Source organism: Falco cherrug (assembly GCF_023634085.1).
Source record: "Falco cherrug isolate bFalChe1 chromosome 19 unlocalized genomic scaffold, bFalChe1.pri SUPER_19_unloc_1, whole genome shotgun sequence".
NCBI classification, from domain to species: Eukaryota; Metazoa; Chordata; class Aves; order Falconiformes; family Falconidae; genus Falco; species Falco cherrug.
Window position 1 is genome coordinate 3,566 of NW_026599280.1, and position 19,200 is coordinate 22,765.

The 19,200-nt window shown below is 70.1% G+C and overlaps 1 protein-coding gene across 1 annotated transcript; it reads left to right on the forward strand.

The window, feature by feature from the left end:
* The first annotated feature begins 412 nt into the window (after positions 1-412).
* On the forward strand, positions 413-19,055 carry ERBB3 (erb-b2 receptor tyrosine kinase 3). The gene is given in 41 exon segments (XM_055700044.1): positions 413-529; positions 531-605; positions 682-868; positions 1,838-1,965; positions 2,063-2,129; positions 2,230-2,270; positions 2,272-2,307; positions 2,309-2,350; positions 3,214-3,237; positions 3,239-3,356; positions 3,438-3,472; positions 3,474-3,542; positions 3,544-3,553; positions 3,634-3,754; positions 3,905-3,978; positions 4,064-4,154; positions 6,712-6,911; positions 8,117-8,145; positions 8,147-8,218; positions 8,220-8,251; positions 9,156-9,246; positions 9,351-9,455; positions 9,458-9,504; positions 9,613-9,666; positions 11,202-11,343; positions 11,893-12,012; positions 12,083-12,181; positions 12,265-12,450; positions 12,519-12,674; positions 13,929-14,004; positions 14,098-14,244; positions 15,111-15,208; positions 15,291-15,449; positions 16,119-16,190; positions 16,435-16,542; positions 16,544-16,624; positions 16,626-16,682; positions 16,684-16,702; positions 17,755-18,017; positions 18,019-18,143; positions 18,145-19,055. Coding segments are annotated over 41 exon segments (3,918 nt in total). The 3' UTR covers positions 18,290-19,055.
* The last annotated feature ends 145 nt before the right edge of the window (positions 19,056-19,200 follow it).

Genomic DNA, 19,200 nt, shown 5'->3' on the forward strand with positions numbered 1-19,200 from the left:
GGCACCGGCATGGGAGGAGGGGGGGGGCAATGGGGACAGCATGGGGGGGGGCAGGGGGCACCAGCATGGCCGATATGGGGACATGCACCATGGAGGGGACGGGGACACCCTGGGGGTACTAGTATAGGTAGTATGGTGTGAGGGGACACCACGGAGGGGACAGGGACACCGTGGAGGCACCAGCATGGCCAGTGTGGGGCAGGAGGACACCATGGGGGGGACAGGGACACTATGGGGGCACCAGCATGGCCAGTATGGGGCAGGGGGGGCACCATGGGGACACCGGTATGGGGTGGAGGGGACACCATGGAGGGGGACAGGGACACCATGGGGGGGGGGGGGGGCATGGCACGGCCACCGAGGGGGAGATGTGACCTGCCTGGGGGTGGGGGAGAGGGACCCCCTGGGGGACATGGGTGGCACGGTGGGGGACAGGGTGCTGTGCCCGCAGTGTGCGCTGGGGACGCTGAACGGGCTGAGCGTGACGGGGGACGCGCAGCACCAGTACCAGACGCTGCACAAGATGTACCAACAACTGCGAGATCGTGATGGGCAACCTGGAGATCGTCCTCATCGACCACACGCAGGACCTGTCCTTCCTGCAGGTGGGGGACGGGGGACATCGGGGGGGATGGGGACGGGGGGAGCACTGGCACAGCTGACCCCTCCCGCTGCCCGCAGACCATCCGGGAGGTGACGGGCTACATCCTGATCGCCATGAACGTCTTCGCCTCGTTGCCGCTGCAGAACTTGCGCGTCATCCGCGGGACGCAGTTCTACGAGGAGAAGTACGCGCTCTTCGTGCTGCTCAACTACAACCCCAACAGCACCCACGCGCTGCGCCAGCTCGGCCTCAACCAGCTCACAGGTGGGACCCCCGGGACCTGCCCCCAGCCTGCGGCCGTGCCACCCACCGGGGTCCCCATCCCAGAGCCGTGCCACCCACCGGGGTCCCTGTCCCAGATGGTGCCACCTCCGCATGGTCCCCCGTCCCAGAGCGATGGTGTCTCCATCCCAGAGTGGTGCCATCTCCCCATGGTCCCCCACCCCAGAGCAATCGTGTCCCCCATCATGGAGCGATGGTTGTCCCCATCCCAGAGTGGTACCATCTCCCCGTGGTCCCCATCCCAGAGCAGTGGTGTCCCCATCATGGTCCCCATCCCGGGGCGATGGTGTCGCCATCCTAGAGCAGTGCCACCTCCCCATGGTCCCCATCCCAGAATGATGGTGTCCCCATCCCAGAAGTGGTGCCATCTCCCCATGGTCCCCCATCCCGGGAGCGATGGTGTCCCCATCCCAGAGCAGTGCCACCTCCACATGGTCCCCATCCTGGAACGATGGTGTCCCCATCCCAGAGTGGTGCCATCTCCCCATGGTTCCCATCCCAGAGCAGTCCCACCTCCACATGGTCCCCATCCCGGAGTGATGGTGTCCCCATCCTAGAGCAGTGCCACCTCCACATGGTCCCCATCCCAGAATGATGGTGTCCCCATCCCAGAGTGGTGCCACCTCCACATGGTCCCCATCCCGGAGCGATGGTGTCCCCATCATGGTCCCCCATCCTAGAGCAGTGCCACCTCCACATGGTCCCCATCCCAGAACGATGGTGTCCCCATCCCAGAGTGGTGCCACCTCCCCGTGGTTCCCATCCCAGAGCAGTGGTGTCCCCATCATGGTCCCCATCCCAGAGCGGTGCCACCTCCCCATGGTCCCTGTGCCATAGTGATGCCATCACCGCGTGGTCCCCATGCTGGAGCGGTGCTGTCCCCCCTGCACGGTGCCAGACAGGGCCGGGGGGGCCACAGCCCCTTCACACACACACCCCCGCCCCCCCCAGAGATCCTGGCCGGCGGTGTCTACATCGAGAAGAACGCGCAGCTCTGCCACGTGGAGACGGTGGAGTGGCGGGACATCATGCGGGACCCCCACCTGGAGCCCGTCGTGGGGGACAACGGCAAGGCCTGTGCGTGGAGGGGGGGGGCGCGGGGATCCCCTGCGGCGGGGGCTGGGGGGTGACACCCCCCCCTGGCTCTTGGGGGTGACCCCACTGCGCTCCCCGCAGGCGGCCCCGTGCCACGAGAGCTGCGGTGGGCACTGCTGGGGGCCTGGCCCTGAGGACTGCCAGAAATGTGGGTACCGGGGGGCTGGGGGGGGACCCGGGGGGAGGTGTGTGTGTGGTCCTAGGGGTGGGGGTCCCGTCCCCCCCCCTCACCATTGCCTCCCCGGCAGTGACGAAGACCATCTGTGCCCCCCAGTGCAACGGGCGCTGCTTTCGGGCGGGCGCCCAACGAGTGCTGCCACGAGGATGTGCGCGGGGGGCTGCACCGGCCCCCTCCAGACACACTGCTTCGTACGTGCCCACCCCCCACACACCTTGGCTGCCCCGGGGGGGGGCTCATCCCTGCACCCCCAGGGCGGGCGGGGGGCCCATGCTGAGCCCTGTGTCCGTCTGTGCAGCCCCCTCGTCTGTCGTCCGTCCCCCGTCCCCCCCCCCCCCCCCCCCGGGCACTGTCCTGCCTGTGTCCATCCCTGGGGGAGGGAGTTTGGCTGTGTCCCCCCAGGGTGGGCTCTGGGGGGGGGGGTCCTGCCCCTGTGGGATGTCTGTGTGTCTGTCCATCCATCTATGGGTCCGTCTGCCCCCCCCCCCCCCCCCCCGCCGCCCCCCCCCGGGAGGGATCCCCCCCTGGGGTGGGTGTAGGGCAATGCTCGTAGCATGGGGTGAGGGGACATCCGTGTGTCCCCACATCCGTTGTGTCCCCACGTCTGCCCACCCGTGTCACTGAGCGCCCGCCCCACCCCCTCGCCCACCCACCTACCCACCCACCCACCCGTCCGTGTGTCCATCTGCGCCCCGCCCCCCCCCCGAGGAGGGATCCCCCCCCCCGGGATGGGTGCAGGGCAATGCTCTTAGTGTGGGGTGAGGGACACCTGTGCATCCCTGTGTCCATGTGTCCCCATGTCCGTGTGTCCCCATGTCTGCCTGTCCATGTCACCGCACTCTCACCCACCCACCCATTTGTCCATCTGCCCCTCCCCCCCCCCCCCCCCCCCATGGGAGGTCTCCCCCCCCCCCCCGGGATGGATGCAGGGCAATGCTCTTGGCATGGGGTGAGGGACATCTGTGCCATCCCCATGTCTGTCCATCCATGTCACTGCGCCCCCCCACCCCCCCACTCGCCCCCCCACCCACTCGCCCCCCGTCCCTCCCCGCAGGCCTGCCGGCACTTCAACGACAGCGGGGGCGTGCGTCCCCCTGTGCCCCCAGCCCCTCATCTACAACAAACTGACCTTCCAGCTGGAGCCCAACCCCGACACCAAGTACCAGTACGGGGGCATCTGTGTCCGGAGCTGCCCGCGTGAGCTGGGGCGCTGGCAGGGGGGCAATGGGGGGGTGGGGGGGGGGTGGGGCAGGGCTAATGGTGAGGGTCTCCCTGCAGACAACTTCGTGGTGGACCAGAGCTCCTGTGTCCGCCGCCTGCCCCAATGACAAGATGGAGGTGGAGAAGAATGGGCTGAAGATGTGCGAGCCCTGCTCAGGGCTGTTGTCCCAAGGGTAGGGGCTGGGGGGCTGGGGGGCGGGGGGGGGGGTCTCAGGGGGGGCAGGATGAGCCCCTCACCATCCCCATCCCACAGCCTGCGAGGGCACCGGCGCCGGCAGCAAGTACCAGACCGTGGACTCCAGCAACATCGACACCTTTGTGAACTGCACCAAGATTTTGGGCAACCTGGACTTCCTCATCACTGGCCTGGAGGGGTGAGGGGTGGCGGGGGGTGGCCCCCCCGTGCTGGGGTGCAACCTGGACTTCCTCATCACTGGCCTGGAGGGGTGAGGGGTGGCGGGGGGTGGCCCCCCCGTGCTGGGGTGCAGCCCCCCCAACAGCAGCTGACGGCTCTGGCTCCGCAGGGATCCCTGGCGCAACATCTCGGCGCTGGACCCTGAGAAGCTGAACGTCTTCCGGACAGTGCGGGAGATCACGGGTGAGCAGCAGGGCTGGGGGACACCGGAACACCCCCTCGACCCCCCAGGACCCCCCCGGGACCCCCTGACCCCCACTCCCCCCAGGGTACCTGAACATCCAGTCCTGGCCCAAGCACATGCATAACTTCAGCGTCTTCTCCAACCTCGTCACCATCGGGGGACGGAGCCTGTACAAGTGAGTCCCTGTTCCCACAGCCCCTGGCCCAGCAGCTCACAACCCCCTTCCGCGTGTACTGTGTCCCCCCCGTTGTCCCTGTGTCCCTCTGTCATCCCCGTCCCATCATCCTGTCCCTGCATCCACCCATCATCCCCTGTCCCTGTGTCCCCCCATCATCCCCATCCCTGCATCCCCCCATCCCTGCATCCCCATCATCCCCTGTCCCTATGACCCCCCATCCCTGTGTCCCCTTGTCCCCTGTCCCATCATCCTCTGTCCCTGTGTCCCAACTTTGTCCTCCATTTCTATGTCCCCTGTCCCTGTGTCCCCCTGTCCCCCCATTGTTGCTCTGTCCCTGCGTCCCTCCATTGTCCCCTGTCCGTCTTGTCCCCTGTCCCTGTGTTCCCTGTTGCTGCATCCCCTTGTCGTCCTCTGTCCTCACATTCCCTGTGTCCCCCCTATTGTCTCCTGTCCTGGTGTCCCCGACCCTCCCATCGTCCCCTATCCCTGCACCCCCTGTCCCCGCATCCCTGCCTTGTCGCCTGTCCTGCATTCCCCACCTCGTCCCCTGTCCCTATGTCCCGCCATCGTCCGCTGTCCCACACTTGTGTCCCCTGTCCCTGCATCCCTCCATCATCCCCTATCCCTGCATCCCTCTACTATCCCCTATCCCTGCATCCCTTGTCCTTGCATCCTGCCTTGTCCCCTGTCCCTGCATCCCCCACCATCCCCATTGCCCCGTGTCCTGCACCTGCATCCCCTATCCCTGCATTCCTTGTCCTTGCATCCCCACCTTCTCCCCTGTCCTTGCATCCCTCTGTTGTCCCCTGTCTCTTTGTCCCTGCCTTGACCCCTATCGCTGCATCCCCCCGTCGTCCCCAGTCCCTGCATCCCCTGTCCCTACCTCCCCCCACCATCCCCATTGCCCTGTGTCCTGCACCTGCGTCCCCAGTCCCTGCATCCCCCCGTCATCCCCTGTCCCTGCATCCCCCCATCGTCCCCTGTCCCTGCCTCCCCCTACCATCCCCATTGCCCTGTGTCCTGCACCTGTGTCCCCAGTCCCTGCACCCCCCATCGTCCCCAGTCCCTGCACCCCCCATCGTCCCCAGTCCCCGCATCCCCCCGTCGTCCCCAGTCCCCGCATCCCCCCGTCATCCCCTGTCCCTGCATCTCCTGTCCCTGCCTCCCCCCACCATCCCCATTGCCCTGTGTCCTGCACCTGCGTCCCCAGTCCCTGCATCCCCCATTGTCCCCAGTCCCTGCACCCCCCCCATTGTCCCCAGTCCCCGCATCCCCCCGTCATCCCCTGTCCCCGCATCCCCTGTCCCTGCCTCCCCCCACCATCCCCATTGCCCTGTGTCCTGCACCTGTGTCCCCAGTCCCTGCATCCCCCCATCGTCCCCAGTCCCCGCATCCCCCCGTCGTCCCCAGTCCCCGCATCCCCCCGTCGTCCCCAGTCCCCCGCATCCCCCTGTCGTCCCCAGTCCCCGCATCCCCTGTCGTCCCCAGTCCCCGCATCCCCCGTCGTCCCCAGTCCCCACATCCCCCCGTCATCCCCTGTCCCTGCATCCCCTGTCCCTGCCTCCCCCCACCATCCCCATTGCCCTGTGTCCTGCACCCCCCATCGTCCCCAGTCCCTGCATCCCCCCGTCGTCCCCAGTCCCTGCATCCCCCCATCGTCCCCAGTCCCCGCATCCCCCCGTCGTCCCCAGTCCCCGCATCCCCCGTCGTCCCCAGTCCCCGCATCCCCCCGTCGTCCCCAGTCCCCGCATCCCCCCGTCGTCCCCAGTCCCCGCATCCCCTGTCCCTGCATCCCCCTACCATCCCCATTGCCCTGTGTCCCCTGTCCCTGCATCCCCCCCATCGTCCCCAATCCCTGCATCCCACCGTCGTCCCCAGTCCCTGCATCCCTGTCCCTACCTCCCCCCACCATCCCCATTGCCCTGTGTCCTGCACCTGTGTCCCCTGTCCCTGTATGCCCCCATCATCCCCAGTCCCTGCACCCCCCACCGTCCCCAGTCCCCGCATCCCCCCACCGTCCCCAATCCCTGCATCCCCCCGTCATCCCCTGTCCCTGCATCCCCTGTCCCTGCATCCCCCCACCATCCCCATTGCCCTGTGTCCTGCACCCCCCATCGTCCCCAGTCCCTGCATCCCCCCGTCGTCCCCAGTCCCCACATCCCCCCGTCATACCCAGTCCCCACATCCCCCCGTCGTCCCCAGTCCCCACATCCCCCGTCGTCCCCAGTCCCCGCATCCCCTGTCTCTGCATCCCCCTACCATCCCCATTGCCCTGTGTCCCCTGTCCCTGCATCCCCCCGTCGTCCCCTGTCCCTGCATCCCCTGTCCCCGCCTCCCCCTACCATCCCCATTGCCCTGTGTCCTGCACCTGTGTCCCCTGTCCCTGCACCCCCCACCGTCCCCAGTCCCCCGCATCCCCCCCACCGTCCCCAGTCCCTGCACCCCCCACCGTCCCCAGTCCCCGCATCCCCCCACCGTCCCCAGTCCCTGCATCCCCCCACCGTCCCCGCCCCCCCCCCCGTTGCCCCTGCCCCCCGGTGACACCGGCCGGCAGCCGGGGCTTCTCGCTGCTGATCATGAAGACGGAGCACGTGCGCTGGCTGGGGCTGCGCTCGCTGCGCGAGGTGAGCGCGGGCCGCGTGTACATCACGGCCAACCGGCGGCTGTGCTACCTGCACTCGCTGCGCTGGGCCGCGCTGGGCCGCCGCCGCGCCGACCTGGACATCCGCGACAACCGGCCGCGCAGCAAGTGCCGTGAGTGGGGGGCGGGACTTGGGGGGGGAGGGACTGGGGGGCTGCGGGGGAGGCGGGGCCACGGGGGGGGGGGGGTGCCGTAAGGGGGGGGGGGCTGCGGGGCGGGGGGGGGCGGTCAGCGAGGGGACCTGACTGGGGGGGCTGGGGGGGGGCGGGGCCGTGAGGGGGGTCTGAGGGGCGGGGGGGTGACTGGGGGGGCGTGACTGGGGGGGCTGGGGGGGGCGGGGCCGTGAGGGGGGTTCTGCGGGGCGGGGGGTGACTGGGGGGGCGTGACTGGGGGGGCTGGGGGGGCGGGGCCGTGAGGGGGGTCTGAGGGGCGGGGGGTGACTGGGGGGGCGTGACTGGGGGGGGCTGGGGGGGCGGGGCCGTGAGGGGGGGTCTGCGGGACGGGGGGTGACTGGGGGGGCGTGACTGGGGGGGCTGGGGGGGCGGGGCCGTGAGGGGGGTCTGAGGGGCGGGGGGGTGACTGGGGGGGCGTGGCTGGGGGGGCTGGGGGGGGCGGGGCCGTGAGGGGGGTCTGAGGAGCGGGGGGGTGACTGGGGGGGCGTGACTGGGGGGGCTGGGGGCGGGGCCGTGAGGGGGGTCTGAGGGGCGGGGGGTGACTGGGGGGGCGTGACTGGGGGGCCTGGGGGGGCGGGGCCGTGAGGGGGGTCTGAGGGGCGGGGGGGTGACTGGGGGGGCGTGACTGGGGGGCTGGGGGGGCGGGGCCGTGAGGGGGGTCTGAGGGGCGGGGGTAACTGGGGGGCCGTGACTGGGGGGGCTGGGGGGGCGGGGCCGTGAGGGGGGGTCTGCGGGGCGGGGGGTGACTTGGGGGGGCTGGGGGGGCGGGGCCGTGAGGGGGGGTCTGCGGGCGGGGGGGTGGCGTGACTGGGGGGCGTGGAGTGAGGGAGGGGTTGCGGGGCTGTGAGTGGGGAGCATGACTGGGGCGGGGGGGGTGGGGTGGGGTGAGTGGGGGGTCACGGGGGGGGGGCCGTGAGTAGGGGGGGGCGGAGGTGGCCGGGGCTGTGAGGAGGGGGGACTGGGGGGGGGGGGGCCCGGGGCCGTGAGTGAGGGGGGCTGGGGGGCTGTGAGTGGTGGGGGGCGTGACTGGGGGGATGTTGCAGGTGGGGGGGACACGTGAGTGGGGCAAGGGGGGCTGCGGGGCAGGGACCCTGAGCGGGGCTGGGGGCTGCGGCCCCGGCCCCGCGCCCACCCGCGCCCCGCAGAGCAAGAGGGGGAGGTGTGCGACCCCCTGGTGCTCGGCCGAGGGGTGCTGGGGGCCGGGCCCCGCGCAGTGCCTGTCCTGCCGCCACTACCGCCGCCGCGGCGGTCTGCGTGCCCGCCTGCCGCCTCGCGCAGGGGTAGGGGGGGGGCGGGGGGGGGGGGGGGCACCGGGGGGGGCGGGGGGGGGGGACACGGGACTGACCCCGGGGGGGGGCACGGGACTGACCCCCGTGTGGGGTGGGGGGGTGGGGGACGGGGGGCACAAGACTGACCGGGGGGGGGGGGGCGCGGGCGGGGTGGGGGGGCACGGGACTGACCCCGGGGGGGGCCACGGGATTGACCCCCGGGTGGGGCGGCGGGGGGCGTACGGGACTGACCTCGTGGGGGGGGCAGGGGACTGACCCCGGGGGGGGCAGCTCCGGGGGGAGCGGCTCCAAGGTGGGCACAGGGTGCGGGGACTGACCCCGGGGGGGCGCGGGCGGGGAGCTCAGCCCCAGGGTGGGCACGGGGAGTGGGACTGACCCCGGGTGGGCACTGCGGGGTGGGCATGGGGGAGGGGATGGGGCGTCGTGGGGGGGCACCCCAGGGTGGGCACGGGGAGCGGGACTGACCCCGGGTGGGCACTGCGGGGTGGGCATGGGGAGGGGATGGGGGCGTCGTGGGGGGCACCCCAGGGTGGGCACGGGGAGCGGGACTGACCCCGGGGGGGCACTGCGGGGTGGGCATGGGGAGGGGATGGGGCGTCGTGGGGGGGCACCCCAGGGTGGGCACGGGGAGCGGGACTGACCCCGGGTGGGCACTGCGGGGTGGGCATGGGGAGGGGATGGGGCGTCGTGGGGGGGCACCCCAGGGTGGGCACGGGGAGCGGGACTGACAATGTGGGGGGCACCCCAGGGTGGGCACTGCAAGGTGGGCACAGGGAGTGGGACTGACCCCGGGTGGGCACTGGGACGGGCTGTACCCTGCTGGGGGGGGGTCTCTGGCGTGGCCGGGGGGGGGGGGGGGGGGGGATGGGCTGGTGACCCTGCCCCGTCCCCGCAGGGAGACGCGGGAGTTCGCCCAGGGGGGCGAGTGCTTCGAGTGCCACCCCGAGTGCGCGCTCATCGAGGGCAACGTCACCTGCAACGGCTCGGTACGGCACGGCGGGGGGCTGGGGGGCGGCGGCGGCGGTGACTCCGTCCCCGCGGGTCCTCACCCCCCATCCCCCCCCCCTCCCTCCCCCCCCCCCCCCCGCAGGGTGCCGACACCTGCACCCGCTGTGCCCACTACCGGGACGGGCCCCACTGCGTGGAGCGCTGCCCCGACGGCGTCCTGGGCGAGCGCGGCCCCATCTACAAGTACCCCCCGATGCCAACCGCGAGTGCCGGCCCTGCCACGAGAACTGCAACCCGTGGGTGCGCCGGCGCGGGGGGGGGGCGGGACACGGTGGCCAGACGGAGAGGGGACCCCCCCCGGCACCCCGCTCACCCCCCCCCCCCCCCCCCCTCCATCTCCATAGGTGCCAGGGGCCGCTGCTGCGGGACTGCCTGGGGGAGACCCTGCCGGTCTCCAGGTACCGTGGGGTGGGGGCTGCGGGGGTGCCGGGGGGCTGCTGGGCCTGCCCGTGCCCTGGGGTGCCGTGCCATGCTGGGCTGTGCCGTGCTGTGCCATGCCATGCCGTGCCATGACCCTGTGCTCTGTGCCATACCGTGCCCTGGAGTGCCATGCCCTGGGTGCTGTGCCATGCCATGCTGTGCCATGCTGTGCCATGCTGTGCCATGCTGTGCCATGCCCTGGGGTTCTGTGCCATGCCATGCTGTGCCATGCCAGGCTGTGCCATGTCCTGGGGTGCTGTGCCATGCCCTGGGGTGCCGTGCCATGCTGGGCTGTGCCGTGCTGTGCCATGCCATGCCGTGCCATGACCCTGTGCTCTGTGCCATACCGTGCCCTGGAGTGCCATGCCCTGGGGTGCTGTGCCATGCCATGCTGTGCCATGCTGTGCCATGCCCTGGGGTTCTGTGCCATGCCATGCTGTGCCATGCCAGGCTGTGCCATGTCCTGGGGTGCTGTGCCATGCCCTGGGGTGCCGTGCCATGCTGGGCTGTGCCGTGCTGTGCCATGCCATGCTGTGCCATGACCCTGTGCTCTGTGCCATACCGTGCCCTGGAGTGCCATGCCCTGGGGTGCTGTGCCATGCCATGCCACGCTGTGCCATGCTGTGCCATGCCCTGGGGTGCTGTGCCTGCCATGCCACGCTGTGCCATGCTGTGCCATGCCCTGGGGTGCTGTGCCATGCCCTGGGGTGCTGTGCCTGCCATGCCATGCTGTGCCATGCCATGCTGTGCCATGCCATGCTGTGCCATGCCCTGGGGTTCTGTGTCATGCCAGGCTGTGCCATGCCAGGCTGTGCCATGCCATGCTGTGCCATGCCCTGGGGTTCTGTGCCATGCCATGCTGTGCCATGCCCTGGGGTTCTGTGTCATGCCGTGCTGTGCCATGCCAGGCTGTGCCATGCCATGCTGTGCCATGCCCTGGGGTTCTGTGCCATGCCAGGCTGTGCCATGCCCTGGGGTTCTGTGCCATGCCAGGCTGTGCCATGCCATGCTGTGCCATGCCCTGGGGTTCTGTGCCATGCCAGGCTGTGCCATGCGCTGGGGTGCCTGCCATGCCAGGCTGTGCCATGCCCTGGGGTTCTGTGCCATGCCATGCTGTGCCATGCCATGCTGTGCCATGCCCTGGGGTTCTGTGCCATGGCAGGCTCCACCATGCCATGCCGTGCTACAGCCTGGTGTGCTGTGCCGTACCGTGCCATGCCCTGGGGTGCCAGGGCATGCTGTGCTTGCACCGTGCCGTGCCGTGCCACCCTGCTCTGCGGCCTTTCCCTGCCCACGTGGGCACTGGGGGACCCCTGCCCTGGCCATGCCACCCCCTGCTGCGTGCACCCCTTGGTGCCAATCCCTGCCCTGCCCGTGCCGCCCCTGCCAGCCCCGGGGTTCGTGGTTTGTGCCACCCCCGTGGCGGGTAGTGCCGTGGGAAGCGCGTGGGGACCGGTGATGTGCCAGGACCTGCTGGCACAGGGAGCTCAGCCCGGCTGCCTCCCGTGCCCAGGAAAACGCCAACGGTGGTCGCAGTGATGGTGGTCGGGGGGCTCTTCCTCTCCTGCTCCTGCGTCCTCCTCGCCCTGCTCTACTGGCGCGGCAAGAAGATCCAGAAGAAGCGGGCGATGCGGCGCTACCTGGAGCGCGGGGAGGTGAGCAGGGCACCCCTGGGGGAAGCCAGGCTGGAGCTGGGGGAGCCCTGGGGCCGTGGGGAGGGGGTTCGGCAGGCGGGAGGGGTGTGGGATCTGTCCCTGTCCCCATTCCAGCCCCAGCCCTGTCCCTCCCCATCCTCTCCAGCCCTGTCCTCATCCCCCCCAGCCCTGTCTCTCCTCATTCCCATCATCCCCATCCCGCTCCCTCCCCATCCCCGTTGTCCCCATCCCTGTCTCTCCCCATTCCCATCATCCCCATCCCCGTCTCTCTCCAGCCCTGTCCCCATCGTCCCCATCCCCGTCGTCCCCATCCCCGTCGTCCCCATCCCCGTCGTCCCCATCCCCGTCCCTCTCCAGCCCTGTCCCCATCCGCATCGTCCCCGTTCCCATCCCCATCATCCCCATTCCCATCCCTCTTCGTCCCCATCCCCAGCTCTCCCCATCCACATCTGCATTGTCCCGGTCCCCATCTGTCCCCATCCCTCCCTGCTCCTGTCCCCATCCCGCTCCATCCCCGCCCCTGTCCCATCCCTCTCTCCCACCGGGCAGAGCCTGGAGCCGCTGGATCCCAGTGAAAAAGCCAACAAGGTGCTGGCCCGCATCTTCAAGGAGACGGAGCTGAAGCGGCTGAAGGTGCTGGGCTCCGGCGTCTTTGGGACTGTGCACAAGGTGAGGGGGGGTCTGTGCGGGGGGGCTCGGCCAGGGCCGGGCACGGTGCCCACCTGTCCCATCCCCCCAGGGCATCTGGATCCCTGACGGGGACTCCATCAAGATCCCGGTGAGCATCAAGGTGATCCAGGACTGGAGCGGGCAGCAGTCCTTCCACGCCGTCACCGACGTAAGTCTTGCGGGGTGGGCGTGGGGTGGGCCAGGTCCTGCTCCCCGGGGGTCCACGGCTGACGCTGCCCCCCCCCCTCCCAGCACATGCTGGCCATTGGCAGCCTGGACCATGCCTACATCGTGCGGCTGCTGGGCATCTGCCCCGGCCCCCAGCTCCAGCTGGTGACGCAGCTGCTGCCGCTGGGCTCCCTCCTCGACTACGTCCGCAAGAACCGCGACAGCATCAGCCCCCAGCTCCTGCTCAACTGGTGCGTCCAGGTGGCCAAGGTGAGTCCCCAGGGCAGGGCGGGGGTCCCCGAGGTGCCCCCCACCCCTGCTGACGTCCCCCTCCCCAGGGCATGTACTACCTGGAGGAGCACCGCATGGTGCACCGCAACCTGGCTGCCCGCAACGTGCTGCTCAAGTCCCCCAGCCAGGCGCAGGTGGCCGACTTCGGCATCGCCGACCTCCTCTACCCCGACGACAAGAAGTATTTCTACAACGAGGTCAAGGTGGGCGCCTGCCGGGGACCCCCGTGCCCCCCCCTGTGCCATGGGGCACCCCCATCCCTGCCCCACACCCTGGTACCCCCAGCATCCCCTTCTCTCCGTGTCCCCAGTATCCCCCAGTACCCCCAGCATCCCCTCCTCTCTGTGTCCCCAGTACCCCCAGCATCCCCTCCTCTCCGTGTCCCCAGTACTCCCTCCCCAGTACCCCCAGCATCCCCTCCTCTCTGTGTCCCCAGTACTCCCTCCCCAGTACCCCCAGCATCCCCTCCTCTCCATGTCCCCAGTACCCCCAGTACTCCCAGCATCCCCTCCTCTCCGTATCCCCAATACCCCCAGCATCCCCTCCTCTCTGTGTCCCCAGTACCCCCCTTGGTACCCCCAGCATCCCCTCCTCTCTGTGTCCCCAGTACCCCCCTTGGTACCCCCAGCATCCCCTCCTCTCCATGTCCCCAGTACTCCCTCCCCAGTACCCCCAGCATCCCCTCCTCTCCATGTCCCCAGTACCCCCAGTACTCCCAGCATCCCCTCCTCTCCGTATCCCCAATACCCCCAGCATCCCCTCCTCTCTGTGTCCCCAGTACCCCCCTTGGTACCCCCAGCATCCCCTCCTCTCCATGGCATGCCCTCCTCTCTGTGTCCCCAGTACCCCCCTTGGTACCCCCAGCATCCCCTCCTCTCCATGTCCCCAGTACTCCCTCCCCAGTACCCCCAGCATCCCCTCCTCTCCATGTCCCCAGTACCCCCAGTACTCCCAGCATCCCCTCCTCTCCGTATCCCCAATACCCCCAGCATCCCCTCCTCTCTGTGTCCCCAGTACCCCCTTGGTACCCCCCAGCATCCCCTCCTCTCCATGTCCCCAGTACTCCCTCCCCAGTACCCCCAGCATCCCCTCCTCTCCGTGTCCCCAGTACTCCCTCCCCAGTACCCCCAGCATCCCCTCCTCTCCGTGTCCCCAGTACTCCCTCCCCAGTACCCCCAGCATCCCCTCCTCTCCGTGTCCCCAGTACTCCCTCCCCAGTACCCCCAGCATCCCCTCCTCTCCATGTCCCCAGTACCCCCAGTACTCCCAGCATCCCCTCCTCTCCGTATCCCCAATACCCCCAGCATCCCCTGCTCTCCGTGTCCCAGTACCCCCACCGCCTGGGGATGTCCCATCCCCTCCATGCCCCCTGCCCCGTGGGGGTGTCCCCCCCCCCCCCGCCTCCCCATGTCCCCCCACCCATCCGTGTGTTCCCCCCACCCCACCTCTCCTCGCAGACACCCATCAAGTGGATGGCACTGGAAAGCATCCACTTCGGCAAGTACACGCACCAGAGCGATGTCTGGAGCTATGGTGAGCGCCGGCCCCCTGGGACCCCCGGGACCCCCCCCCCCCCCTCTCCCCCCCCCTCCGGCCTTGCAGGGCTCACGGGGACTGTCCCCACAGGGGTGACGCTCTGGGAGATGATGACGTTCGGGGCTGAGCCCTACGCCGGGATCCGGCTGGCCGAGGTGCCCGACCTGCTGGAGAAGGGCGAGCGGCTCTCACAGCCCCAGATCTGCACCATCGACGTCTACATGGTGATGGTGAAGTGTGAGTGCGGGGCCAGCGCCGCGGCACGCCCCATCCCGCTCCTGTCCCCAGTACTGTCCCCATCCCTGGGGCAGGGTCTTGCTCCTGTCCCCCAGCCCTGGGCAGAGTCCTGCTCCTGTCCCCACCCATGTCCCCATCCCTGGGGCAGGGTCTTGCTCCTGTCCCCATTCCCTGGGCAGAGTCCTGCTCCTGTCCCCACCCATGTCCCCATCCCTGGGGCAGGGTCTTGCTCCTGTCCCCATCCCTGGGGCAGGGTCTTGCTCCTGTCCCCAGCCCTGGGCAGAGTCCTGCTCCTGTCCCCACCCATGTCCCCATCCTTGGGGGCAGGGTCCTGGTCCTCTCCCCACCCATGTCCCCATCCCTGGGGCAGGGACCTGGTCCTGTCCCCATCCCTGGGGCAGGGACCTGGGTCCTGTCCCAATCCTTGTCCCCATCCCCCTAGCACTGTCCCGGTAGTGTCCCCCATCCTTGGGGCAGGGTCCCGGTCCTGTCCCCATTCCCAGGCAGGGTCCTGTCTGTGTTCCTATCCCCAGGGCAGGGTTCTGCTTCTGTCCCCATCCCTGTCCCCATCCCTGGGCAGGGTCCTGGTCCCAGTCATGTCCCCATCCTTGGGGCAGGGTCATGGTCATGTCCCAATCTTTGTCCCCATCCCTCTAGCACTGTCCAGTAGTGTCCCCATCCCCGGGGCAGGGTCCTGGTCCCAGTCATGTCCCCATCACTGGAGTGGGGTCCCGGCCGTGTCCCCATCCCTGGGCAGGGTCCTGCTTCTGTCCCCATCCCCATCCCCCTCCCTGGGGCAGGGTCCCCGGCTGTGTCCCCCTCCCTGGGGCAGGGTCCCAGCTCTCATCCCCCGCCACCCCCCGTAGGCTGGATGATCGATGAGAACATCCGTCCCACCTTCAAGGAGCTGGCGAACGAGTTCACCCGCATGGCCCGCGACCCCCCGCGATACCTGGTGATCAAGGTGAGCCCCCCACACACACCCCCCGGCCCGCCCTCCTCCCTCCGGCCACCCCGCAGCCCCTGACGTGGTGTCCCCACAGCAGGAGAGTGGGACCACGCCGTCTGCCGAGCCCCCCACCCTCAGCGACAAGGAGCTGGATGACATGGAGACACTGGAGCTGGAGGAGGAGGAGGAGCTGGACGCCTCCTTCGGCCTCACCACTGGGCTCTACCCTCAGCAGCCGCGGGGCAGCTGTGCCCGGGTGAGACACCTCTGTCCCCCCTGCCCTGGGTCTGGGGGCTCTGGGGCTGTGTCTTGAGCATGGCATGGGGTGGGGGGGTGGGCACAGGGGTCCTGGGATGTGGCATGGGGCAGGATGGGGCCATAGGGGTCCTGAGACAGGGCATGGGGTGGGGCAGGGGGCACAGGGGTCCTGAGACAGGGCATGGGGAGGGGGGGGTGGGCATGGGGGGTCCTGGGACAGGGCACAGGGCAGGGTGGGGGGGCACGGGGGGTCCTGGGGACATGGCATGGGGCAGGGAGGGGGGCACAGGGGTCCTGGGACGTGGCATGGGACAGGGAGGGGGGCACGGGGGTCCTGGTGTGGGGGGCACAGGGGTCCTGGGACGTGGCATGGGGCAGGGAAGGGGGCACGGGGGTCCTGGTGTGGGGGGGCACGGGGGTCCTGGGACATGGCACGGGGCAGGGAGGGGGGCACGGGGGTCCTGGGATGTAGCACAAGATCTCCCAACCCTCCCATGGGGGGTGGGATGTGGGGCCAACCCCCACGACCCCCCTGCTCCCCAGTGCCACATCATCCCCTCCAAGCCCTGCTGGGACCCACACCCCATTCCCACAGCGGAGGGGGGGGGGTGTCCCAGCTCCTGCATCCCCCCCTCAGTGTCACACACACCCCCCCGCCCCCCCACAGAGCCCCAGCCTGCTCAGCCCCCCCGCTGGCTACATCCCCATGAACCAGCCCGGCCTCGGCACTGGCCGCCAGGTAGGGGAGGGGGCGGGGGGGGCGAGGGGGTGGGGGCTTTGGGGGGGCAAAGGGGTGACCGTGGGATGCTGGGGCAGTGGGAGGTGAAGCTGTGGCTGGGGGGGGGGCAAAGGGGTGACTGTGGGCTGCCGGGGTGGTGGGAGGTGGAGCGGTGGCCATGAGGGGGGGCTGGGGTCCGCAGGGGTGCCCCCCCCTCGGGGCTGGGGTCCGCAGGGGTGCCCCCCCTCAGCCGTGTGTCCCCCAGGGTGGGGGGTACCGGCCGCCGCGGCGCAGCCGTCAGGAGTCCCTGGGACGGACGGTGTCGGAGTCGTCGGAGGGCCGGGGTACGGCCTCGGAGCTGGACCTGGCTGAGGGGGGGGTCTCTGGCTGGGAGCCTCTGCCGCAGCCTGCGCTCGCGGGGGGACAGCGCCTACCTGTCCCAGCGGGAGAGCTTCCCCCCCCCCGCCCCCCAGCTCCGAGGGCTCCGAGGAGGATGCCAACGGCTACGTCACCCCCCAACTGCGCCGGACGGGGTGAGGGGCACAGCCTTGGGGAGGGGGTCCCATCCAGACAGGTCTTTAGGGGGTGGGGGTCCCATCGATGCAGAATAGGGGGGTCCCCTGCTGTGGGATTGGGTCTGGGGGCTCCCCCCACCATCAGGGAGCCCGTCCTTGAGGGGTGGTAGGTCCTGTGTCTCCAGTATCCCTCAGTACCCCCAGCATCCCCTCCCCTCCGTGTCCCCAGTACCCCTCCTGGTACTCCCAGTCCCCTCCTCTCCATGTCCTGAATACCCCCAGCATCCCTCTCCATGCCCCCAGTATCCCCCAGTACCTCCAGCATCCCCTCCTCTCCGTGTCCTGAATGTCCCCAGCATCCCCTCTCCATGCCCCCAGTATCCCCCAGTACCTCCAGCATCCCCTCCTCTCCGTGTCCTGAATACCCCCAGCATCCCCTCTCCATGCCCCCAGTATCCCCCAGTACCTCCAGCATCCCCTCCTCTCTGTGTCCTGAATACCCCCAGCATCCCCTCTCCATGCCCCCAGTATCCCCCAGTACCTCCAGCATCCCCTCCTCTCTGTGTCCTGAATACCCCCAGCATCCCCTCTCCATACCCCCAGTATCCCCCAGTATCTCCAGCATCCCCTCCTCTCCGTGTCCTGAATGCCCCCAGCATCCCCTCTCCATGCCCCCAGTATCCCCCAGTATCTCCAGCATCCCCTCCTCTCCGTGTCCTGAATGCCCCCAGCATCCCCTCTCCATGCAGGGTTTGGGGTTAAAGGGGGGGGGGGCTCATCCTTGTAGTGCTGGGGGGCTCCTGTGTCCGTGGGGTGGGGGCAGCCCGGCCCCGGGGGCTGGAGGGGACCCCTCCCCAGTATTAGGGGCCAGGGGACCTATGGACCCATTTGTGCAGGATTGGGGTTCAGGCTGGGGGAGGGGATCATCTTTTAGGGGATGAGGGTTGTGGGGTGGGATGAACCCGCCCGTGACCCAAATGAGACCCCCCCCCCCAAGTCAGGACAGGCCCTGGGGGCAGGGAGAGGGAGGCCAGGGGGGGTCCAGCTGGTGTCTCACCCCCTCCCCACAGAGCCAGACCCTGCCGGGGGCTCGGTGCTGGAGCCAGAGGAGGAGTACGAGTACATGAACCGCCGGCCGGGGGGTCCCCCGGGAGCCCCCCCACCCCGGCCGGCCTCACTGGAGGAGCTGGGCTACGAGTACATGGAGGTGGGCTCAGAGCCGGGAGCCCCCCCGGGCGCCCCCCCGGCTCGGGGGCAGGAGGAGGAGGACTACGAGTACATGAACAAGCAGCCGCGGCTGAGCCGCTCGCTGGGCAGCGTGGTGGGGGGGGCCGGGACCCCGACAGGAGGGTGGCCCCCCCCGGCACGATGGCTACACTGACATGCGCCCGGGGGAGGCCCCGCCGGCCCCCGAGGAGGAACAGGGCTACGAGGAGATGGAGGCGGTGCTGGCCCCCCGCTGCCCCCGGCTGCCGTGGCCCCCCCGGCCCCCCCACCCCCTGCATGAAGCCCCTGCGGAGCCTGGAGGCTTCAGACTGCGCGTTCGACAACCCCGACTACTGGCACAGCCGCCTCTTCGCCAAGGCGGACGCCCAGCGGACGTAGGGGACCCCCCCCGGCCCCCCCCATCCCGCTGCCTTCCCGGCCCCCCCGCGGCTGTTTACACTGGATATGAAGGATCCTCGCCCCCCGCCCCCCCGCCCAGGGGTACGAGCCGCAGCGTGGGCAGGGGGCCTGGGGGGCTGCAGCCCCTTGGGGTGCACCCGCTCTCTGCCAGCCTTTCCTGGGGTGTGGGGGCGGTGAGGCTGATCCTCAGCTGGGGAGGGGGCAGGGGGGCTCCGGCCCCTGGGTCCCCCTCCTGCTGTGCTCAGTGGGTGCCCCCCAGCCGCTCCCCCTGGCTGCAGGTGCTCCCCCCTCCCCGTCTGGGGCTGGGGGTCCCCGTCTGGTGCTGCCTGGGGGTGCAGGCAGACGAGGGCCAGGCGGGAGTTCTGGGTACGAAGGACCCCAGACTCATTTTCAGGTTTCCCCGTTCCCTGCTGGAGCCCAAGTGAAGGTTTGGGGGTGCCCCCTCCCCCTCCCCAGGCACTTCAGAACGTGTCCCCTGGGCGGGGGGTGGTGGTGCCTGTTATGACTTGGGGGTCCCGAGCCACAGTGGGGGGGGGGCTGTCTGCGCAGCTTCCCCCTGCCCAGCCCTACGGTGAGACCCTGGAGAATCCCCTTTCCATGATGTTATCCCTGGGTTTGCATGGGACGGGGGGGGGGGGCCCATCGGGGTCCCCCCCCTGGCTCGTGGTATCGCCCCGGTGCCCCCGGGTGCAGCGGGGTGCATGGGCAGGTTTGTAAATGCTGAATAAAGACAAAGAGAATTTGATCAGAATTGGTGCTGCTGCATGGGGAGGGGGGCTGAGAGAGGGCGGGGGTGCTGGGGGGGGGGCAGTGGGGTAGGGGGTGGCTGGGCGGGGGGGCCGTGCCTGGGGGCGGGGGCTGTGGCGGGGCGGGGGGGCCGTGGGGCTGTG